Here is a 25,577-nt window from a genome sequence, read left to right as displayed (position 1 = left end):
GGGTTCAGTATTCTTTGGAGGAGTATATACCAGGATAAACTTAGATTTTCAGTTTTTGCTGCAATGTTTGTGGCATTACCTACATAAAATCAAATCCATATTTGGAAACAATCAAATCTACGCAACAGACTTCCATTTCTCCTCCCAGCCAGGGACAGAAGGTGGAGGTCAAAATGGTCAAAATGATATACAGTGACGATTACTTTTCTGAAAAGGGGGGCAAAAATAGCAGCAATGAAGAGAAAAGCGGTTTATCAAAATTGCATGTAATAAGGGCTAGTGGCATTATCGCTGATCTATTAATCCAAATATCCAGGTCATATCTGGGGATCTGTGTTATGAACCCCAGCACGGCAGATGGTAGAATTTAAACTCAATAAATATCTGGAATTAAGAGTTTAAATGACGACCACAAATCCATTGTCAACTGTCAGAAAAACCAACCTGGTTCATTTATGTTCTTTAAGGAAGGAAAACTGCCATCCTTATGTACTCTGGCCTACATGTGACTCCGGACCCACAGTGATATGGTTGACTCTCTCGGCCATTAGGAATGGGGAATAAACACTGGCCTAGTCAGCAACGTCCTCATCCCATGAATAAATAAACAAAAAGCATTTCAAAATGTGCCAGAGTGATCTCCGTCCACTTAATTACTTGACAGCAGTTACTAATATTAGTTAAATACAGTAGCCAATTTGCACACAGCATACCTCAGGAAGGACATACTGGCCCTGGAGCGTGTCCAGCGGAGATTCGCACGGATGATCCCTGGAATGGTAGGTTTAACGTACAATGAATGGCTAAGGATCCTGGGATTGTATTCATTGGAGTTTAGAAGGTTGAGGGGAGATCTAATAGAAATTTACAAGATAATGTATGGCTTAGAAAGGGTGGACGCTGGGAAGTTGTTTCCGTTAGGCAGGAAGATTAGGACCCATGGGCACAGCCTTAGAATTAGAGGGGGTCAATTTAGAACGGAAATGAGGAGACATTTCTTCAGCCCAAGAGTGGTGGGTCTGTGGAATTCATTGCCACGGAGTGCAGTGGAGGCCGGGACATTAAATGTCTTCAAGGCAGAGATCGATAAATTCTTGATCTCACAAGGAATCAAGGGCTACGGGGAGAGTGCAAGGAAGTGGAGGTGAAATGCCCAGCCATGATTAAATGGCGGAGTGGACTCGATGTGTCGAATGGCCTTACTTCCACTCCTATGTCTCATGGTCTTATACCACCAGCAAATTAGCCAACCAAATGTTATTCTAATTATTATATTTAACATAAAAATCAACATTGTTTCAGTAGGATTTAAAGAGTAGGATTTAAAGGTATCAAAGGCTGACGTCTTAAGTGATGTTAACTCCAGTGATGTGCTTTCATTCTGTTGCATGAAGAAGAGAATATTGGCCAAGACACTAGCAAAAGAAATACCTTATTCTCTGACAACAAAGTGTGAAGCTGGATGAACACAGCAGGCCAAGCAGCATCTCAGAAGCACAAACGCTGACATTTCAGGCCTAGACCCTTCATCAGAGAGGGGGGATGGGGAGAGGGCTCTAGAATAAATAGGGAGAAAGGGAGAGGCGGACCAAAGATGAAGAGAAAAGAAGGTAGGTAGAGAGGAGAGTAGAGTATAGGTGAGGAGGTAGGTAGGGGATAGGTCAGTCCAGGGAAGACGGACAGGTCAAGGAGGCGGGATGAGGTTAGTAGGTAGGAAATGGAGGTGCGGCTTGAGGTGGGAGGAAGGGATGGGTGAGAGGAAGAACAGGTGAGGGAGATAGAGACAGACTGGGCTGATTTTGGGATGCAGTGGGGGGAGGGGACTAACTGGGCTGGTTTTGGGATGCAGTGGGGGAAGGGGAGATTTTGCAGCTTGTGAAGTCCACATTGATGCCATTGGGCTGCAGGGTTGGGGTGGAAGGTGTTGGTGAAGTGGATGAACTGTTCGAACTCCTCTTGGGAGCAAGAGGTGGTGCCGATACAGTCATCAATGTAACAGAGGAAGAGGTGGGGTTTGGGCCCTGTGTAGGTGCGGAAGAGGGACTGTTCCACGTAACCTACAAAGAGGCAGGCATAGCTTGGGCCCATGGCAACCCGCTTTGTCTGTAGGAAGTGGGAGGAATCCAAAGAGAAGTTGTTGAGGGTGAGGACGAGTTAGGCTAGGCCCATGAGGGTGTCGGAGGAGGGGGACTGGTCGGGCCTGCGGGACAGGAAGAAACGGAGGGACTTGAGGCCATCTGCATGAGGAATACAGGTGTATAGGGACTGGACCTACACCTTCCAACCCAACCTCAAGTTCACCTGGCCCATCTCCAACACATCCCTCACCTTCCTGGACCTCAGTCTCCATCTCAGGTACCCAGCTAGAAATTGATGTCTATTTCAAGCCCACCGACTCCCACAGCTACCTAGAATATACCTCCTCCCACCCACCCTGCTGCAAAAATTCCATTCCCTATTGCCAATTCCTCCGCCTCCGCCGCATCTGCTCCCAGGAGGAGGCATTCCACTCCCGCACATCCCAGATGTCCATGTTCTTCAAGGACCGCAACTTTCCCCCAGCAATGGTCAAGAACGCCCTTGACCACGTCTCCCGCAACACATCCCTCACACCCTGCCCCCGCCACAACTGCCCCAGGAGGATCCCCCTCGTTCTCACACACCACCCCACCAACCTCCGGATACAACGCACCATCCTTCGATGCTTCCGCCATCTACAATTCAACCCCACCACCCAAGACATTTTTCCATCCCCACCCTTGTCTGCCTTCCAGAGAGACCACGCTCTCCGTGACTCCCTTGAATGCTCCACACTCCCCTCCAACCCCACCACACCCGGCACCTTCTCCTGCAACCGCAGGAAGTGCTACACTTGCCCCCACACCACCTCCCTCACCCCTATGCCAGGCCCCAAGATGACTTTCCATATTAAGCAAATGTTCACCCGCACATCTGTATGGAACCACGAGATGGGTGAGGTACGAAACAATTATTTCATGTCAGAATTTACTGTGGAGAAGGACATGGAAGCAAGAGAGCTTGTGGAAATAAATGGTGATATCTTGAAAAGTGTCCTTATTAGAGGAGAAGAGGTGCTGAATGTCTTAAAATGCAAGGTGGATAAGCCCTCAGGACCTGACCAGGTGTATGCCAGAACTTGGTGGGAAGCTCAGGATTTCTGGGCCATTTGCCAAGATATTTGTATCAATAGCCACTGGTGAGGTGCCAAAAGACTCGACGTTGGCAAATATGGTGCCATTATTTCAGAATGGAAGGATAAGCCAGGGAACTTGACCAGTGAGCTTGATGTCAGTGATGGATAAGTTGATGGAGGGAATTCAGAGGGACAGTATTTACATGCATTTGAAAAGGCAAGGACTGATTACAGACGGTCAACATGACTTTGTGCGTGGGAAATAATGTCTCATAACTTCGAGTTTTTTGAAGTGATAAGCAAGATTGATGAAGGCAGAACAGTATATGTTGTCCAGTTGGACTTCAGCAAAGCATTCAACAAGGTTCCACATGGTGGACTGTTTAGCAAGGTTCATGGAATACGGGCCGCTAGCCAATTGGATACAAAATTGGTTGAAGATAGGAAACAGAGGGTAGTGGTGGAGGGTTGTTTTTCAGACTGGAGGCCTGTGACTAGTAGACTGTCCCAAGGCTCAGTGTTGGACCCACTGCTTTTTGTTATTCATATAAATGATTTGGATTTGAACATAGGAGGCATGGTTAGTAAGTCTGCAGATGACACCCCAAAATTCGTGGTGTTGTGGGCAGTGAAGAAGGTTATCTCAGAGTACAACAAGATCTTGCTCGGATGGATCAATGGGCTGAGGAATAGCAAATGGAGTTATTTAGAAACACATGAGGTATTGCATTTTGGTAAGGTAGACCAGGCAGGAGCTATACAGTTAATCGTAAAGCCCTGGGGAGTATTACCAAACATAGTGACCTGGGAGTGCTGGTGCACAGTTCCTTCAAAGTGCAGTCAAGGTAGACAGGGTGGTGAAGGTGGCATTCAACAAACTTGCTGTCATTGATCAGAACACCAAGAACAGGAGTTGGGATGTCATGTTGTGGCTGTACAGGGCATTGGTTCGGCCACTTTTAGAATACTGCATGCAATTCAATACCTCCCTACTATAGCAAAGAATTCGGGAGACTTGAAAGGGTTTTGAGTAGATTTACAAGGACATTGCTGGCATTGGAGATCTTGAGCTATAGGAGATGCTGGATAGCCTGGTTTTTTTTAAATCTGGAGAGTGGAAGGCTGAGAGGTGGGCTGAGAGGTTTATAAAATCATGAGGGGCATGGATGGGGTGAATAGCCAAGATCTTTTTTCCCCAGGGGAGGTAAGTTTAAAATTAGACATCATAAGTTTAAGTGAGAGGGGCAAGATTTAGAAGGGAATGGAGGGGCAACATTTTAGGACAGAGAGGGGTGCATGCATGCAATGAACTGCCTGAGGAAGTGGAGCAGGTGGATACAATTACATTATTTTAAAGGTGTCTGGATGGGTGGATGAATAGGAATGTTTTATGAGTGATAGGGGCCAAATGCTGGCCAAGAGAACTAAATCAGTTTCGGCTATCTGGTCAGCATGGATGTATTAGACTGAAGGGTCTGTTTCCATGCAGTATAACACTGACTCTATGATGTCAGTTTTCCAGGGTAATGATGACAAACACCGATTTGCCATTATCACAACTGCAAAATTTGGTCCATTGACTTAGATGAGGTGAAAAAGTCAACTTTGAGGAAGATCCGTAAAGATTTCAAAAAGATCAGAGCCTGGTTACACAAGTGCACAAAGGCACATTAGATAGAAGATAATATAGGGATATGTGAAATAATTAACTTTAATAGGAAATTTTTGAAAAGTAGACATTTTTTAAAATCTTGTGACACAGCAAAGCCTTGCTATTTAAAGGGACTTGCATGCTGTCAGACAACAGCTACAGTACTGATTCAGGCCAAGTGGTGTTTAAAACAAGCGATTTGGAATCTGGTGTATAAAGGTTCCACTGTACTGTTGGAAGCAGGACTGCAAAGGGTCTATCACAAGGAAAGGCCACATAGCTGGACGTAGAGAGCAGGAGAGGTTATTCGAAAAATGGTGCACATTGTGTGGGAAATGAAGTTGAAACAAATTGTGCAATATTCAATGAGATTACAGGCACCATTGAGTTACCAGCATGAAGAGGAAACAATATTAAATGGGGCAAATTTAAACAATAACGTAGAGATGGGAAGGAGCAGGTGAGGTTGAAGGCATCAAGCACTCAGTCAAATTAATGATCTCACCAAAATTTTAATTAAAAGAAGAAAATTCTGAATAACTGGAAGCATTGACAACCATGTGTACAAACACAAAGAGTTACCACTGAGTCCACTGTGACTCTGCTTCAGATTTCAGAGTCAAAGTGGACTCAAAAATTAACTTGTCTCTCCACAGATGCTGCCAGACCTGTCTAGTTTCTCCACCATTTCCCTTGGTAATTTCAGATTTTCACCATTTGCAGTATTTTGCTTTGATTATCAAAAACTCTAATTTGGGGGCTCTTCGAAATGCTGACTTCACTTGTAAAAGTCAAGACCTGAGAGCAGGATTGGCTGGCTACACGCTCCACTATCTGTATCCAGTGGATGCTCTCTGAAGTAAATAAAAATTCCCACAGCTCAGCTCATATCCTTTCCACTAACCCTGCTGAATCAGTGCCACTGTCAGAATTTCAAGAGCAGGATATGATGATCAGTCAAGAATTTGTTGTTCATGAACGTTATAGCATGACATATCATCAACAGGAAAACATCTCTGTTTCAGGCTGAACTGAAAGTTAAGGAGGAAGTAATGCTCCCCGCTCCCCCCACATCTCCTCATGGTTTTCAGTGGTGGGCTAAACATCAACTTAGTCGCAAATTGAGAACATGACCCATCTGCAAAGGTTTTTGTGAGAATTTAACAATGATAAAAATTGGAGGCTAGCTCACTAACGTTTACAACAATGCATGCTTAATTAAATTTTATTTTGTTCAATATGGCCCTATTAAGTGCTGGTTCAATTTCAGAGTCCACTTGAACAAAATATATTGAATTCGCCATGTAATTTAGCACTTTGGCAAAAGAAATATGATATTTTTTATTTTGAATATGCTTTTCAACAAGGGTCAACAAACAGTTCACTTTATCCTGAGCTCACTAATTGTAAGGCAGCCTATATTAGTACATTTTTTCAATGTGCAACAATTACAAATACAGTACACTAAGTCTTAAAATAAGTCTTTAAAACTTGAAGAAATACCTTGTGTTTTGTCATTGTACTAAAATGGTTATTTCTGAAGAACACACACATCTCTCCTTCTTCAACTGTGGAAATCAGTTCACATAACCCATGGAATGTTAGTTGGGTTGCAGTGCTGTTTAAAAATTGTTCTGCAACAAACCCTAAGAACATATAGAAAAAAAAAACACATTCAGATTACTCAGCTGAATGAAAACCATTACTCTGAACTCAAAGGCATAATACAAGAAGAAATTCATGGATCACGGACCAAATGTCTGCACCTATCCTTAACTCTAACTCTAAAAATAGATAGAGTTAACGAATAGATTTATCCCCCAAATATTGCCCTGTTCACACCCCGTATTGAACATTTTAATTTTTGCTGGATTACTCCAAGCTTTGTAGGTTGAAAAATTGTTACATCTATCGAAACGATCAAATTCTGCTTTCTGTAACTTGTTGTCTTCAAAAAAAGAAGAAACTGAATAATTTTTTAAAAATCACATGTTCCTCAGTGGCTCATTTGAAGCCCATACAAAGCACAAAATTCAAGGTTCAATTTTCAGTTTGTTGATATCAACCAATCGTAGATTCAAAACTGGCCTTATGTTACCTGAGGGAGAACAAATCTACTGTGGTCTTTATTCAGTGACTTCCTCCTGGAAACTGATGTTTGAACAGGATCTGATTCAGTTGCAAAGCTTTACCAACTGAATTATCTGCCAGCATCTATAATTAAGGTTCATAAGTGAAGAATGGCTACTTGAATACAATATTGGTGGCCACTTGTCGGAAAGAAAAAGAAAATCACATACTGATAAAGAAAGAAAATCACCTCTGGCCATATCGAATACGTGATCCCATTTTACTTCAACAGCAAATAAACTGCTAGTAGTACTGACACTTCCAACAAAACACAAAAATCATTACCTATGTTCTAACCTATACACTTTGCTGAGGGATCTCAAACATTTACAACTATCCAGAAAAACATATGGAAATAATGAAATATGGTAATTACAATTTCTCACGTCCAAACTGACTTCTTGTTAACTCATACTAAGAATATGAGAGGGGGGATATAACGAAAGTGATCAACAAAACCACCTCCAGACATCAAGCTGAAATAGGTTATTTAGAATAACCTAAAACACATTACTTCTTTAATCTCAAAATTATTTTCACTGATGAAAAAATGCAAGTTTTTCACAAGTGACAGGACAATGGCATAATTCATGTTTCCAGCTGAAGAGACATAAAAGACTTCAAATGAAAAGTATTTTTCAGTTTACAAAGAAACAATTAGGATTCTTGTGCTTTGAAAGAATTACAATTGTTTAAGAATATGCAGGCCAAAACATACATATAAAATACATTGTTAATCAATATGCTCAGACGCATGCAACAAATTTTGGTTGATATTGCGTTAAGTTTCCACGATAACTATAGACTAAAACCCTTAAAAACATGCAAAGTACACAATTATTAATGCTTATGCTAGATCATTCCTGTAGAGATTTAAAAAACTTATACAGCTTTGATGGCAAAAATATTGCCAAAACAATGAAGCTTCTTAGCGACAAGTTTGGTCACAACTCTGCAACCGCAAATAAAATTAAATGGCAAAATCTAACCAGTAAAACTTCTCTGGCTGCCTAGCCAATTCTGCATACGCAGTGGGAAATATAGCATGCTGAACCCTCAGTGCCCAGTATCTCAAATTTGCGAACAATTGCCTATGAATCATTCAGTGGATCTCAAATTTCAAATTGTTATCAAAAACGTGCAGAAATCTGCAAGAAAACAAACACTTGAGATAGAATAAGTAGAAAAGATCCAAAACAGATTACCCCAAAAGGTGCACATTGCCTCTAGTACACTGGTTTAAACAAAAAAAAACAACCTTGGACTATATATCATCTAGCTTGGAATATATCATCTGCCTATCATATTCTCATCAAAACAAACTCTTTAGCCCGGAAGATTGGAAAACAATGGAAAAGGTAGTTTAAAATAAACGAGTTGGTCTTCTCAAAATAAATGTACATGAAGCACCTTCACAACACAGACATTAAAGTAAAATAGCTCCATCACCCCCCACATTAAACACACGAGAATCTCTAAATTTATGCCACGCAATCGAATAACAACTTAACATGTTTTTCTGCAACACAGTCTGTGGTAAGCACAGGTCATTTAATTTATAACAAAAAAACCAACCTGCTTCTACAACCTAACACAATACATGTGTATCATCAATGTAGCCTCAAGCAAAAGCATAAAACAGACAAAACTAAATCAAATTTGAGAGGGTTGGATTATGAGGAGAGACTGAGTAGACTGGGCTTATCCTCATTGGAATGCAGAAGAATGAGGGGAGATCTTATAGAAACGTATAAAATTATGAAAGGAAGAAAGTGGTGGTGGTGGTGGGGGGGGTGGGGGGGAGGAGAAGAGAAGAGTTATTTCTGCTAGCAAGTGAAACTAGGTCTAGAGGGCATCACCCCAAAGGGAAGCAGATGAAGAACTGAAGTCATGAGGTACTTCTTCACCCAAAGGGTTGTGAATCTGTGGAATTCTCTACCCAGTGAAGTGGTTGAAGCTACCTTACTGAATGTGTTTAAGGCAAGGCTAGATAAATTTTTGAACAGTAAAGGAATTAAGGGTTCTGGTGAGTGGGCAGGTAAGTGGAGCCGAGTCCCAAAGATCAGTCATGATCGTATTAAATGACAGGGCAGGCTCGAGGAGCCAGATGGCCTACTCCTGCTCCTGGCTCTTATGTAAATTTCTTGTATTGGCATGGTGCCCTTTACCAAAGTATTAGCCACAAGTTCAAAGCAGGTCAAAATCACATTCAACCCTGAAAAATGCATGAAATAACTTTGATTTCAGATAACTAACAGCAAAACCCCAGAGGGAAAGAAATTAATAAGTTAAAAATTCATCTGCCGAATCAAATACCAAAACAATCTTCTTTTCCTGCTCAAGAAATTTATCTTCTGTTAAACATGCCCTTCTCGGAGCTTGAGAACGTTCTTTTCTAAAAGTACACAATTTCTAAACGAATACAAAATGCACTGTTTGAAACAGCTCATCAAGAAATGTGGTATGCAGCTAACCTCAGCAGTTGGTCCATTTGACCCAACGCACATCAGCAACTTGAAAGAAATCGCATGAGCAACTTTGGATAAACCTAAATCATCAAAACTGAAGGGGTGCCTTGTAAACGTTCATTTTTTTAAAAGTGCCAATTTGCATTTGTGCTTCATTTGGGGTTAATTAAGTCTCAACATTTACAAGCAGAGTCCACTGTTAATTGAAAGAAACAACATTTAACATTACTGGTTATTTAGCCTCAAATCCACATACTCAGACCTCAAACTAGGACAGCAGCAGAGTGCATGCAATTCACCCTACTGTTTATGATTGAAGCCATGATGATTATACATTTTCTAGTAATTTTTGAAGTGATGGAGTACTTGCTTGGTGTTGAATTAGAGTAAAAAATTTCAATATATTTAATGGCATTCACAACCCATTTCTCATTTACACTACCAATTATAAATGAAATAGAGAGGGAGTTCTTCAAAATACATGTATCTGTTTGTTTTTCTCTTTCAGAATGAGTCAACTGCACAAAACTGATGATGTGCTGCTATCAGTCTTAGACATTTGGGAATCTTAACAACATAAGTAACCACGGTCAAAAATCAATAATAGGATTAACAGCATTTTGAACTGCAGACCATGAATAAATTGCATGACCATAATTCCTGCAATAAGAAATGCTAAAGGGAGATGGTGACTTAATGGTAATGTCAGTAGACAAGTATTTTACAACCTCAGCTAACGTTGTGGGGGTGCTGGTTTGATTCTCACCGCAGATAGAAATTTAGAGTCAATGAAAATCTGGAATAAAAAAGCTCAACTAACTAACTAATACTGGTAATAGTCAGAAAAGGAAACATGGTCTTCAGAGGAGGAACTATGGTCCACATGTCACTCCAGACCTTCAGCAATGTGATTAAGCCTTAACTGCCCTCTGGGCCATTATAAAAAGTTGATAAATACTGGCCTGGAACAGCAGTACCCATATCTCAAGAATGGATTTTTTAAAAATTGCCATTTCTTTCCTCAGTATCTATTACAATTGCAGAAACCCGAAAAATGTCATTCTTTCTTACCTTCACTGACTAGTTCACTGTTCTCTGATTGTTTACAGAAGATAATCTTCTCTACCAGCTGGTTATAGCTGCACATTCCCACTGCCTTCGCTACATCAGCGGTCTGAAACAGGATTATCGGCAGAAAATTAACTTTGAGACTTGCACCTAGAATTCTAGCACTACACACCCCATTTTACATTATGGGAAAAGATCTGCAAGTATAATGAAAATTAAAAACTGTTGAGAATGTTGAGACTACTGTACATACTGCAAAGATGTTCTTCATGCATTTTCACAAAAACATAAGTCCAAGTGGTAAAATATTTAACGTAATAGGGAACAAACAAAAGGAGCTATTCAGATGCCATGAGACGTAACTAAATATGCCCATCTAATACCTGAATTTTATTTCTGCTTCGTGAAATTCTTTACAAAAAACAACTTGCCCCCACCCCTCACCAACAGCATTACAAAATACACTGATGTGATCTTTTCTTTGTAATTCAACATTTATGCACAATTAAAGCATTTCTTCAGTGATCTTTATCATACTATGGATATACACACTCCAGAACACGATAGGCAATTCAGCATGGTCAATCCACCTAACTTGTCCTTATTTGGACTGTGGGAGGAAAATCAGAACACCCAGAGGAAACCCATGCTGATAAGGGAAGAATGTGCAAATTCCACACAGACAGTCACTTGGGTCTGGAATCGAACCCAGGTCCCTGACATTGTGAGGCAGCATGCTAACCGTTCAGCCACCATGCGACCCTCGATTAGCAAACCTCAAAAGATACTTTCAACATATTCATGTATAATTTCACAGTACTGCAAGTGGGGTGGGGCAGGGGTGGTGGAGAGAAACACAAACCTGATTGGAGAAAACAGCAGTGGACCCGAGTACGCTCACATTTGCAAAAGAGAAACAAAATCTAATTGCAACATAAGAGGAAAGTGTAGCTATACACTAATTTTATCACACAAGTTACACTCGATAACATAACTATGGATAAACACAGAGCAATTTTTTAAAATTTGACGCCAAACTAGTTAAATGAATTTAAGATAGCAGGACTGGTGATGTGTTGCAGTTGCAGAGAGTGGTAATTTGTGAACAGCATGAGCACCGTCTGTAGCTCAGAGTGTTTTGGATCCAAGTTGAAAAGTTGGCTTCCAAACTTTGGACACTTCTGTGTTCAAGATGTAATGTAAAGTTACATCATTGAATTTTATACTCTATTTCAGGATGAGAAATGTAGGTCTGAAGCTCGAGTCTTGAACTTAAATAAAGGCAATTACAAAGGTATGAACACAGTTGTTAAAGTGGAACAGAAAAATAGGTTAAAGGCTAAGATAGTAAAGTAGCAATGTCAATGTCAGACAGTTAAGACAACATTGTTTCACTAAAGATGTACACCACTGAAAAGGAAAGAATCTGAGAATGGTGTACCATTCACGGTTCACTATGTTAAAGAAGAGTCAAATGAAAGAAAGAACACAATGTGATGATTAATGATATGCCAGAGTTAAGAAAGTTTCACAAACCCCAAAACAGGGGAGAAATTGGAGTGCGAGAGAAAACTTGAAAGAAAGAATGAGAAGATACTAGAATACTTACAAATATAAAAAAGCAAAGAGTAGCTATAGTAAGCATCCATTTCTTAGTGACACTGAAGAATTAAGAACGGAAAACAAGTAAATGGCAGAGACTTGGAACAAGTATTTTGTACCTTTCTTCACATCAGAAGGCATGAGAAACACGAAAGCCCAGACACAAAAGGCAGGCTGGGACAACCAAGATCATTAGCTTAAGGCCAAGGAAAATTAATGGAACTAAAAGCTGACATGTTCCCTTGATTGACCTTGCATTCTACGGTCTAAAAAGAAATAGCTGCACAGGGATACTTGATGCACTGGTTATAATATTCTAAGATTCCTCAGATACTCAAAGGACCCAAAGACTCACTAAGCTGATTCCTGGGAAAACACACTGTCTCATGATCAAAGGCTGAGCAGGTTGTATCTACAGTCCATGGAGTTTAGAAGAATGATAAATTCTGTTATTAAAACCTAAGATTTTGAGGGGCCTTGACATTGCAATTTCTGGAGGAAATCTAGAACCAGGGTAGATATAAATAAAGGATTTCTCCTTTAAGTCAGAGATCAGGAGAATTTTTGTTTCTAAGAGAGTTATTTTGTCTTTGAAATTCTCTTCCAGTGACCACTGGAGGCTGGGTCATTGAATATATTCAAAACTGAATTAGTCAGATTTGTGACTGATGAAGCAGTCACGGTTCAGGGGGTCAAGCAGGAAAGTGGAGTTAAGGCCATGATCAGGTCTTACTTACTAAGTGGTGGGGCAGGCAAGATAGGCTAATACCTTGTCCTGTGATACAATGATTAAAATGCTTGTGCTTATTTTCTAACACTTCAATTTTTCCATGCCATCAACAGCACCAAAATCACTTTTTGTGTGAATGCAAAATCTTTCATCTTCAATTACCACCCAGTTCATCTTGAAATGCTATTGCTAAGTTTTCTGCTTCATTGACATCTGAGTCACTGGCCACTCAACGGACCTGACATATCAAAACAGGAGTGTTTTTTTTTTTAAGAACCATCATGTAGTTGTTATTTAAAAGGATTCAAAAAGCAACAGCCTGGAAATGTAGTTTGTTAATTCTCTCAAACACTATTTGAGCTGGCATCACAAGGTTCCAGGTGACAAGCGATGCCAAAAGCAAAGGTTCTTGATTAAACGTAACAATATGCATCTCCCAATAATATTGAGAAACAGATGCCAGGAAGGCTGTAAAACTGCTTGAGAATAGGCAAATTGGTTGCCAATCAAGAAGTTGAAGGCAGTTGCGGTTAAAAGTAATGTGACAGTTAAATGTGCTGTCCCAGCTCAACAGTTTACAAAAGCAACAAAGATTAGCTCCGTTGTCAGTGAGGATGCTAGTCTTTATGGATTCAAAAAGGGCATGAGGTAGAATGTTTAACTCATGTTACATCATTTTCTGGTGTCTAATTCCAGGTACTGAAGACAAACTGGAAAATGTCACTAATGCATGCATTGTCACCCAACTGAATAAAAGTACTAACTGTGACAGGGAAAAAGGGGCTATATGTGCAACAAAATTAACAGAAGCCTAGTTTAAGATTGCGGTCAAAGTACATTTCAACTCACTTGTGGGTCCACCAACCAGCCATGGTAAAGTGCAATATCAAGAAGATCAAACACGATGCACTCGGGTGTGTATTCAAACACTCGTACACCAGTAAACTTCACGTTTACATCGAGTCCTGTCTGCAGCTTGTGTAGAATGGCCATTGCATCACTCATGTTCTGTTTCAGAAAACAAAAAAGAAAATACAAAGGTCGAAAAGCATATCAAACAGTTAAAAGATTGAAATAAAAAGCAATAAAGTAAGCCACTTGAAACCTTCCTCAATGCAGTGATGTGCAAATTGGTACATAAAACTTTGGACAGTGTCATTGTTTGAAATTTTACAACCAAATTAGATGCACACTCAAAAAAGTCAACAGACTGTGAAAGAAGATACATTGAGGTATTCATCTCTAACTAGGAAGAACAAAACAATTCCCAAGTACTTTACACCAGACTTAAATGAATGCATGTACGACTGCTTGCTCTAACAATTATCCACTTCTTGGAACTCCTCTCATTTTACTTGCTACATTACAATCCCTTGTCATGCTGCAACAGCAAACTTGACAAGGTAGATGCCGTATGGAACTCTACACTATATATTTTCTCCTTTATCCATATCAGGATTCTTTGTTTGCCCACCGAGCCAGTTGTTCCACGGCACACAGACGTTTCATTACCATTCTAGGCATCTTCAGTGTGACTTCTAAGTGAAGCGTTGGTGCGCTCCACTCTGCATTTATATGATCCTCTGGTGTGGTGTATCCTGTCATTTTGATTCTGTTTTCCAGCACTGATGGTGTACAGGGTCTATTTCTATGCACTTGTTAATGGAGTCCCATGTTGAGAACCAGGCCTCCAGAAATTCTCTTGCATGTCTGTTGTTTGCTTGTCCCAGTTGAATGGATGGCCTTCATTGTGTGTATGTACTGAGGTAAGTGAATATTGGTTGTGTCTTTTGACTGCCAGCTGGTGTATCCTGGTCGTCAGTTTCCTCCCAGTTTGTCCAATCTAATGTCTGTTGCACTCACTGCATGGGATTCTGTATATCACGTTAGTCCTGTTTACTGTTGGTACATGGTCTTTAATACTTGATAACACTGTTGATGTAGGTTTGTGTGCCATCAGGATCCTGTGCGATCGGAGTCTGGATGTCATTTCTGATATATTTTTGAGGTAGGGTAGAGTCACTATTGTCTTCTCCTGTAACGTGTCCTCTTTCACTTGTTTTGTAGGCATCAATGGAGAAAACTTGTTGGGTATCCGTTGTCAGTAAATACTTCATGCAGGTGTTCCTCTTCCATTCTCTGGAGTTCTTGGGTGTTGCATTGTGATATGGCTACATAAACAGAGCTTCATTAAGACACTATTTAAGTGAGCCATATTACACTGCAACACCCCAGAACTCGAGAACCAAATCCACAACCTGAGCTACAAAATTTCACTAAGACCTTTAAAACCACATAACGAACTTCAAATTTCCCTGATGCTGTTCCTTCTCCCAAGACTAACATGATTTGTTCACAAATACAAATCTGCACACAATGTACATTTACAGTAACAAGTTGACCTCAAACAATAGATCTTACCTATGTGGAAGTCAGTCTTTTCAGGAAGGATGTGTCAAAGTGTGAAATACCCATGACAATAAAGGGTACCATGTTTTTATAAAGTTAATGTTCTTTCTTCTCTTCCTTTAAGAAATAAAATCCAATTTGTTTCTCCCCAGCAATATAAAAGATCAGTTCTAATTGATGTAAAAAAGTGTCTTTCATTTTATTACCAAAATTTATGAAGATTAAAGCAAAATAAATGAAATCCAAATCTATCAATGTGAAACACTAATGGAAATTTATAGTAAACCAAACCACACTAACTCATTCCTGTTCCAATCTTGTGTGTTCAATAATCAACCTCTCCAGGCACTAAAGATTTCGTTGCATTTTGATGTAGAATGAAGCCATTGGAGAAAAATTAGGAGATGTGGCTCAACTCCAGATGAAAATTGCAGGCTTTTAAGTTTCATTGAGCAACTAGAAAAGAGAACTAGAGACGTAAATATTTAGGGAGGGACTTGCAGGGAGCAGCAGTTTCCTTCAAAGGAACAACCAAAGACAGCATTATGACAGGCCAGTTTCAAACTATTGAAGTGTGTACAATATGACACAAACTGAAAGAGGGTGCTAAGGTAGAGGTGGAATCAGATACTGAACAGATGTTAACCATCACAGATGCCAATCTTCAGCCAATTTGACTCACTCAATGCGATATCATGAAACGGCTGAAATCACAGTATACTGCAAAAAAGTGCACGACTGCACCTTCCAAATGATTTCAAACGTTGAAAAATGACAACGGCGGCAGGTGCATGGGATCACCACCAACAGGTTCCTTTTTAAGCTTAGAACTATGTTGTGTTCCTTCATTGTTCATGTGTCAAAATCCTGGAATTCCTGTCCTTATAGCACTATGGGTGCACTTCGAGACAGACGTCAGAAAATCAAGAACGAGACTCATCATCACCACCTCCAGGGAATCCACAGATCGTCAATAAATGTTGGCCAAGCCAGCAACACCAACTAAATGGATATAGAAACCTCCTTCTAATGCTACATGCTTTCAAATAAACAGTGATGAAGATGAAGGTAATGGAGGAACAAAAATTAATGCAGACATTATATAGAATGACCGAGTTTGGGAAGATGGAAAACATTTCAGTAGAATGCAGAATTAATTTTGACATGAGTTGAGAAGTAACAGTAGTATGGGCAAGGGACATTAGAGGTGAAAGAAGTTGGCGTGATGACTAGTCAGATGCCACGTATGAAACTTAACTCAGTCAAATAAGTTGCCAGCAAATTGCAAAGGGTGACTCAAGGTCATGAAAACAGTTGATAACAAACAAGATTTGCACAAGGTAGCAGCATCCACTCAGGATTAGTTAACACAAAATACAAAGAACCAGGATTATTGGGATCTTCTTCAGGTTGGAAAGACATAACTACTGGTGTGCCACAACGATCAGTCCTCATGTCTCAGTCATTCACTATCTATGTTAATGACTTGGAGAAGGGGGCATATACAACATGTCCAAATTTACTGAAAATACAAAAATACGTGGTGGGGCATGTTGCACTGAATGCACAATGAATCTCAAAGGCATATGGGTAGATAGAGTAAGTGGGCACAAACTTAGCAAATGGAAATTAATGTGGGCAGGTGTGAAGTCAAACAATTGGTAGAACAATCAAGTGGCAGACAATTATTTAAATGGAGAGAAAACCAAGAAAGTGGAGTGCAGAAGGATGTCAGGTTCTTGTGCATGAAACAACAAACAAAAAATTGCTGGTAGAGCAAATAGATAAGGTGGTAAGTGGAATTTTGGTTTTTACCCAAGGAGCCTGGAGTTTAAAAAGAACAAAATCATATGTTGCACCTCACGCCACTGAGCCCACCTCAATGTTGCCATGATGCCCTTATGCCACTGCTTTGCAAGCACCAGATCCAACCAACAATGTCGCCAAACCTCAGGCGCCATCTTTTACCACTGGGACTATCTTGCCTCTGCTGATGTAGTAGGCATTTTGATGCCCTGCGGATCCCACGCTTGATCCTGAAAACCACGTAGTGGTTCACTCGCCTGCCTGCGGTGAGCTCGTTCAATATCCGTGGTACGCTCACCCCAAGTCAGCGGGCCCAGGGCACTCCCATGTGCTGGCCTCTTGCCGCCACCAATGCCATCCAAGCTCAGGACAAGTTAAGAAAAAAACAGAAAACAGACAAGAAGAAACAGTAAAAGAGAAAGTAAGGCAGTCAAAATAGACAAGCTCTGACACAGGAGCCCTCCACTGCCATTGTGGAGCGGAAATTAGCCAACAAGCATGTAAGATGTAAAGGCATTTCTTCTCTCAAAGGATAGTCAATGTCTGGCATTCTCCATCCCAATGAATTGAGGAGGTTAGATCACAAAGTATTTAAAGAGGTGGTAGATCATTTCTTTTTGAAATATTGGGGAGTTGAGGGATATTATAAGGTGGCCCAAAAAAAAATGAGTTGAAGCCGAGGGAAGATCTGTCATCATCTTGTTGAGTGGTGGGACAGGTGTGAAGGGCTTAATGGCTCATTCTTGCTTCAATTTCTTATCTCGAAGTAAAAAATGGATTTTAGTGGAGTAGGCAGGTGATGTGGTTTTTAAGAGTGGGACAGTGTCAGAATAGGAAGATCCATAAACAATTTCTGTAATTAAGTATCCCAGGATCCGCAGTCGACGAGTCAACTGAGTCCAAAGACAGTATGATGAGTTGAGTCGAAGGCCATCCAGGTGAACAAACCTGACTGTGGGAGACAGGAAACATGGACAACATTTCTGATAGTCCTATTAGGAGAATCTAACACTGGAAGGAGTGCCAAGGGATTCAAAAGCACATTGCCTGGAATGGAGCATTTCAGCCCTAAGACAGAGGCTGGCTTCTGGGAGTATTGCAAGTTAACAGAGGACCTGTGAGATGTACAAGATGATGAGCATGGAAAAGGTAAATACAAAGCAACTGTTCCCCTTAGTTGATGGGTCAATGCATGGCGACATAATTTTAAAAGTAAAGGCAGGAGGTTTAGAGGGGACTTGAGGAAAACCTTTTTTCACCCAGAGGATGGTGGATACTGGAATGCACTGCCTGAGTGGGTAGCTGAGGTAGGAAATCTAAACTTTTGAAAATTACTTGGAAGAGTTTTGGCTCTGCATCTCTGTGGGCATCATTGCAGCCAAAACCAAGCCAAACCATCACCCATTTACTCGGATGCATTTTAGAGAGGAAATCTTCGGAACAGAGTCAGCCTTTTTCCCCAGTTTACGCCTTTTGTAGCACTGGAACATTTTCTTTTGTGCTGGTAATTCTTCGTACGTGAAATTAATCATGTCTTCAACTTAAAATTAGGATGCGCACATTTCTCCAAAGCTTAACTTGTGAAAGCCATAATGTTGTGTAGTTTCAATAGGCAGTCCACACTCTGGTTCCCACATGAAGACCTGCAGCAACTCCATGTGAAACAAGCAGTCCCATGAGCCTACTGATCTAGTTAAATTTTTTTGGAAATAAATGGTAGTGTATGCTAGAAAATGAACATTAAAAATTGTTTTCTGCCTAACTTACCGACAAATTAGAAAGTGCTCAAATAAACATTTTTGTCTGACTAAATGAACAATTCAAGCTATTCTGACAGTAAAGTATTTTGCATTAGAAAACTAAGTCTCACCAAAAGAAAACTTTCCAAAGTATTCAGCTCAGCAGTATGCTGCAGGTTCATCTTACTTTCATTGCGGTTTAACTTAGCATTGCTATTTTTAAACTAGAAAATAGCTACACATGAAAGAAATTCGTCAAAGTGACATGATAGACATTTCTATGGGATGATATATTGATCCAAGTGTAGAGTAGAAAACAAAAAAGTGTATTGCAGAAATGAGCAACTTCAAATACTTGGATCCTGGGGGTAAAATATGTTTATAGCCTTCCTATGTCTGGGTGTTCCATAAATGTGCCTGTCGATAAAATATTAAAATGCAATGTTCATATCAAAACTTTTCCAGCACTTCACTGCAAAAGAGCAAAATCCAAAGTTTCTCTTGATCAAAGAGTTCTTTAAGTGTAAGCTTCCTGATTCCATAGCCTTCAGTTTGTTTTCAACATACATCGACAACATTTACAGCATCAGTTCTATGCGGATTTTCAACTGTCTCTTTCCTTTCACAAAGACCTCATCGACTACAGACATATAACCAACAAACCATTAAATTTGTACCTGCTCATAGTTTAATCTCTGAACATCATTGATTTCTTTTGGCTTTGCATCGAGAATGTAGTCACCTATTAAAATAAAGTAAAATTACAAACAGTATTAAAATATTGCTTTCTCAGAAATAATTTCAATACTCATTAAAAATATTATCAATACCCATTTGTTTCTAGCCATAGGTGCTCTATTCGTCATCGCTTTCACCTTTGCTCTTTATGTGTTACTTCCTTTAACATTACGATGAAGCTTCATCGGAGGCTGCACTGAGGGTGTTACCAAGCATGGTAACGAAACGTCTGCAAAACAACAAACCAGCCCAGCATGCCAACCAACCTCAAGATCCTTGGATGACTGGGAAAGCAATGGTGTTTGCAAATGACGTCAAAGAGAGCTGTCCTTAAAGATAATGAGATCTTGGTGGGCAACATTTTCAAAAGGTCAGAGACATACACCATCATTTCAGCACGACAAAAAAAATTCAGGCTTTTAAATTCAATGCAAGTGATATCAGGGGCTGAGAAACAAAACACCTTTTTCAGTGTTCTGCAACAACTGCTAGACCAACAGTAGCATCAGATGAAATAATAAAATGAGAAACAACAATATAAAATGCCCAATCATGTCATCAAAACTGGCAGAGTAATATCAACCCACACGGTTTCTGTCAAATAATCTAAACGGCACTAGTGGCTGCATCCAAGGAATCTGCAGCGGTCCAAAACACCCAATGCAATCTGCCGCTTGCTACAGAGAAATACTACAGATATTCTAGCAACTTAAAACTTCTGATCAAAACTCTCTAGAGTTTAACCCCTTAATAGTAGGTAAATAGGCTTTTCTGAAAGAGCTATCAATAGCTGTGACTCAGTTACTTTAAAATGACAGTTGTTTACAACCATAGCAACCCTGTCCTCAATATTCAGTTTAAAGTCTCCATATTTTCTTAGGGAATGTGTACCAGAGTCAAGTTGTTATTTAGTTTGTTCAGTAATCTAATATTGCTACAAGATCCTACAATTAACAGTTCTGGATTTCTTGGCACACAAGATGACAAAACACTGGCATAAAAAGTCAATGACATGCAGTCTTTTTTAAATTAAAGTTTCATTTTCCAAAACAAATTCCCTTTATTTCAAAGACAGGTGAGTGCTATTTCAGTTTCCAAATGTTCTGTCAAACATAACGGGGGCATCAGATGGAAAAACAAAATAAAGAACAGGGACGTGAAATGTCCAATAGGATAAGTACTGAAATGATGTTGCAACGAGAAGCACACAAAAATGCTTCATTACAAATATTAAAGATTTTGTATTCAGGACCAAGAAAATATGTCAAAATGCAAAAGTCAAAATTCAAATTTAAAACGATCTCCAAAATTCATTTTGTTTTATATTAGTGGGCACCAGCAGATTTAAAATTTCCCACCTCAGAAATGATGCAAGGTACATATTTTTCAGGTAATAATAAATTGAGATCCATGCTCCATGTAGCAAATTTAAAGTTTTGTCTGATATATTCTGACAAGGGTGGCTGCTGGAAAGTCCACGTTAATGATTTTACAGCCTCCATCACATATTCTAGGAACTTTCCTCATCAACACAGGTCAATCAAGTTACTATTTCACATGTTTCCAAGCTTCTGACAGTGTTTGGCAGCTTGTACATACAACTAATTTTAACCATATAGCTTGCTACCTGGTTTCTGACTATCTACTTTCCTATTAAGCGTTCCGTTATAGCCAAGAGCTCATACATTAGAACATCAGATCATATCAATGATCTTTTCACTCATCCTACAAACTCACTCTAATTTGTTAGCAATTCGTATGACACTTTTGGCTTCCTTCAGGGCGACTATCTAAGCATCATAAACACCAGTCCCCATATTGCAATAACAGAAGCATAATCTGCTCTTCACTCCAAATGCAGCAATAAAAATCAAGTTTTTAAATCTTTGAAAGACATTTTGTTCAGCTTAAGGTTACCAATGATAACATCAACAGAAACTCATTTTAGAAGATTACAAGTGCTGTTATAACTAGGAAGCTACTGGCTTCGAAGTCCAGTCACAGATTCCATGTTCAGGCCTTCTACGTCGATCTCTTTTGTCGGTAACTGAACTTACTAATCCATAAATCCATCATGTTTCCTGTTTTGTTTTAACAAATTGCTTTACCCACAAGAATTCCAATACCTCCATGCCTTCAACATTGCCCCTATCTGGAGTTTCTCTCACTCTGGGGACAAGATAAAAGTCAAAAAAACAATTGCAATCCAATAAATGAACTTACTCTTCCCTCACAATTAAATAATAATTCAATACATTAATTGTTTCAAAAAAATCACAGTATCGGTACTATGCTTTCTTTAAATTCCATATTTCTATCCAATTCAAGCTATAATTTACTTCTAATACACTTGCAACAAACTGCATTGTTGCTTTGTTAAAATCAAAATTCATATCAATTTTGTACTTAATTCACTCTTGCAGGAATGAATTTGGAACTAGTTTTGTTCATCATTCCTCCTTGCTGTAAGATCAATATTAATTAACCATGATTTCCCAATTTATTTAGCCTTCTCTAACTCCTGACATCTTTACGTCACATTAAACTTCAAATGTGCCTTTGATGTCATTGTTCACTCTCAAAAATTCTTCAACTGTCTGTGCAGGATTGGGCTCAACGGATCTATTGAATTGAATTTTTTCATGCCACGCTTGGTTACAGTTTTATTAATTTACCACTGTTTCAAAGTGGAAGTTCTGCTGATTGAAGTCAGCAAAATGGGCACATGGTACAGCTGGTTGGAAAGCATTACCCTTTCTTCAAGTTTCCACTCAAATTCATATGCACATTAGTGCACAAAAAAAAAACTGTCGTGGGCAATTGGTCTCCATTTTAGATCTTGTAAATTTTTCATCAAAACTAATTCTTGGTTTACTTAAGAGTGGTAATTCAGTGCAGTGTGCTTTATAAAAATAAAAGTGGATTCAGGACAGAAAATGGGCTTTTAATTACAAAGTTAATCTATCACTGAAGAGTAAGCCAATTTTAAAATTGCTGACACTTATTTCAAAAATGTGCAGAACCATTTCCCAGTTATACTGAGACACAAGAGAGTCAGTTCCTTAGCAAATTTCAATAATTACACTAAAAAGCTTTTAGCACGAGTATCCTTGCAATGAAAAGAACCAGTCTAAATATTGGAGCCTCCTCAACAGCATGCAAGTGAGCAGGAATCTTGAAAACATCCAGAAGAGATTTATCATCCTGGGGAGGCTTTGGGCAGGGTCTGATTCTAGACAACAGAATTCAAACGAGCACAGGTAAAAATCAAACTGCAGTCAACAAAACTTGCACCTAAAAGTCCATCAACTGCTGCACTGGCTTAAGAGATTTCTTTTCAGAGAAATCTACACAACCTAACAAAAATAGATGTTCAAATTGTGAATTCCAGGACTTCGATCAGAGATGCAGAATTAAAGTAGTCCAGGCTGAAATCAGAATGGTTAAAAACAGACAGAACTATGGAGATTCTGGTGCTGCCATGCACCTATTGCCTTGTTCTTCCAGGCAATGGTCAGATGTTTGGGAATTCCAGCAGTACATTAAATCTCAGCATAGGAAACTAACTGATACACCATGCTGATATCGGCTGGCCTGATCTTGTTCTATTGTTCCGAAAATGTTTTCCTTTTCAAGTATCCATCTAATTTCCTTCAGAATCTGCTTATATTGTCCTTTCTGGCAGTGCACTCTAGATCATAGTACAACAATGATGCAAGGAATGAGCCTTTTAAGAAAATCGATTGGATACTAATTAAACTGCTTTCTACTGGACAGTATCAAGGTGCTTGATCGTCGTTGAAGCAGCACCTATTCCAACAAATTGACTTATGCACTGTTGACAAGAGGAACTTTGGCGTATTTAAACAAGTGAATCTTAATCAAATACCTGCTCATGCAGCCACTATATTTGAGATTGTTGCTGTTGATTTTCCAGTCATAGGTGACTCAAAATATTGATGGAGGGGATGCTATGAAGGCAGTATTACTGATCATTTAAAAATGACTGGGCTATCATGAAGATAGCCATTACCCGATCATGAATGGTACATGAACCAGAGCTTAAAAGTACGCAATTTTGAGCCAGCACTACTTCTGTTCCTATAATGGAGAGCATACTATTGATGAAACAGAACATTAGTTGGCCAAAGACACAAACCTGATGATCTCAAAAATATTATAAAAGGGCCATTTAGCATTCAATAAAGGCAATTATAACTCTGCAATAAAATAGCTACAAAAAACCAAGCAGGATGCAATCTTTCAAGTGATTAACAGGAAAATCAACAAGGATACAAATGACTATCACAAGTTGTTTCATGGTCAGTATCTAAACAAAATATACACAAAGATTTCATTTTAAATGAAAATATCCCCTTATCAATAAAAAAAAGCCATCTTACCCAAGTATTCCATTAACTGTTCTGCTGTTATAATTTCCATCATAGGTGGAAGTTTAATCTATAATAAAAATGTGTATTGAAAAATCAGATTTTATGAAAAGATTTAAGCAATGAAAACTTAGATTGAACACCCCTTCAACATTGTAAATCTCACTAACTTAACAGGTATAATCAGGCAAAAATTGACTTTGAACCAAAGGACGATGTTAGGGCATGAGACAAAGCATAGATGTTAAGTAGTATCTTAGAGGAGGAGAACTAGCCAGGTTCAGGAAGTGTGCCTCCAACTCTGGCTATTTGTGCATCACCCATATTGTTCACCCATTATTACCCTCAGTCACGTAGGTCCCAAGCTCCAGGATTGCTTTCCTCGGAGCACTGTAGCATGGTGTTTACAGAGATAGTGAAAGGCATGGTCCAGAAGTGTGAATGCAAAAATCTTTTTGAAAAAAAATCCAAGTGTAGGTGGACTAGAGCCAATGCATGCCACTAAGTTGTGATGTATGCTACAAGCTACAAGTGAATACGTATCACCATGTATTAAAGTACCATACTAAAGTATTTAGTGCTAGCATTTAGGTGCTATTAATATTTCTAAATATACCTTCCATTCTAAAAGAAGAACGTTCATAATTGCCAGCAATGGACAAGGGCCATTTTCATTCTGTGTAATAATGGGCGTGTTTTCGGTTTTCCACTTGATCCACTTAATGTGATAGACTGACTGTCCGGGGAATCTCTCCTTCGAACTAGATGGTTTGGCTACACCATCCTTGCTATTATACTCTTCAGTTTGTAAAGCAAGAGCCAGAGCCCGGTCTTCAGCTCCTTCACTGTTCAAGTCAGAGCTCGGGCAGGAGTTCAGATTCGAAAAGGACTCTAATGAGTCAATGCTTTGCGATTCTCCAGGCAGGCTTTGGTCACTGGCACTATGATTTTGGTCACCCTCAGGGATTTTACTAGGGCTGCTTTTCTCCTGGATCTGAGCGTCCGTCTGCGGCGCGGGCGGTTGCTGTGGCTGTGGCAGGCCAGGCAGGGCTCCTTTAGCTAAGTCACTCTCAGCGTCAGCGCACAGCTCGCCCATCTTGTTTACCAAGTTTTTCTGGTCTCCCTCGTCCCTCACTTTCTCCGTAACAGCGGCGTCCTGCACCTTGTCACTCTCCTCCCAGCCCAGGTGTGTCCCGGTACTCGGAGCAGCACCAGGGCCGGGGGTGGGGTTAGGGGCGGGGGCGGGGGCGGCGGCCTCCCCGGGCCGGCAGGAGCCTTTCAGCCGCCCGTTGCCGCCATCGCCCCGAATGCTCGGCGCGGTTCCGGCGAACTCCACGGCCAAGCCGCCCCGCTCGGCACCGTCATGACATTCCATGAGGCGGGGTGTGCGAGTATGTGTGTATGCGCGCGCGCGCGCGCGCTGTAGGTTGGGGGAGGGGGTGGGTGGTCGGGGCGGCGGGGGGGGGGGAGGGAAGGAGGGAGGGATGGTGGAGGGAAAAGGGGGGTGGAGGGAGGGAGGGAGAGGAGAGGACGAGCCGTCGAGCTGTTTACATGGAAAACACTCCGAGCCGCTGACCGGCAGCCGCCATGACACCGCCAGCCTCCCCGTGACGTCACAGCCTGCACCCACGCCTGCGCGTCTCCACCCTCACCCTACCAGCTCTCCAGAATGACTTACCTGTTTGCTGCGA

The 25,577-nt window shown here is 40.3% G+C and overlaps 1 protein-coding gene across 2 annotated transcripts in view; it reads right to left on the bottom strand.

Moving 5' to 3' along the window:
• Window positions 1–25,276, bottom strand: part of mindy2 (MINDY lysine 48 deubiquitinase 2) — a 33,172-nt gene extending 7,896 nt beyond the window's left edge. For both annotated transcript variants that reach the window (XM_048562929.2, XM_048562930.2), the window contains exons 1-6: window positions 24,503–25,276; window positions 23,899–23,956; window positions 19,435–19,499; window positions 13,653–13,811; window positions 10,475–10,577; window positions 6,309–6,451 (exon numbers count right to left, since the gene is read on the bottom strand). In XM_048562929.2, the coding sequence (XP_048418886.2) occupies window positions 6,309–6,451; window positions 10,475–10,577; window positions 13,653–13,811; window positions 19,435–19,499; window positions 23,899–23,956; window positions 24,503–25,261 (1,287 nt within the window). In that variant the 5' untranslated portion in view covers window positions 25,262–25,276. The remainder of the gene's footprint in view (window positions 1–6,308; window positions 6,452–10,474; window positions 10,578–13,652; window positions 13,812–19,434; window positions 19,500–23,898; window positions 23,957–24,502) is intronic.
• Window positions 25,277–25,577: the final 301 nt, after the last annotated feature.

This window comes from Stegostoma tigrinum, chromosome 33 (assembly GCF_030684315.1).
Source record: "Stegostoma tigrinum isolate sSteTig4 chromosome 33, sSteTig4.hap1, whole genome shotgun sequence".
NCBI lineage: Eukaryota > Metazoa > Chordata > Chondrichthyes > Orectolobiformes > Stegostomatidae > Stegostoma > Stegostoma tigrinum.
This window is presented reverse-complemented; position numbering and strand designations above follow the sequence as displayed.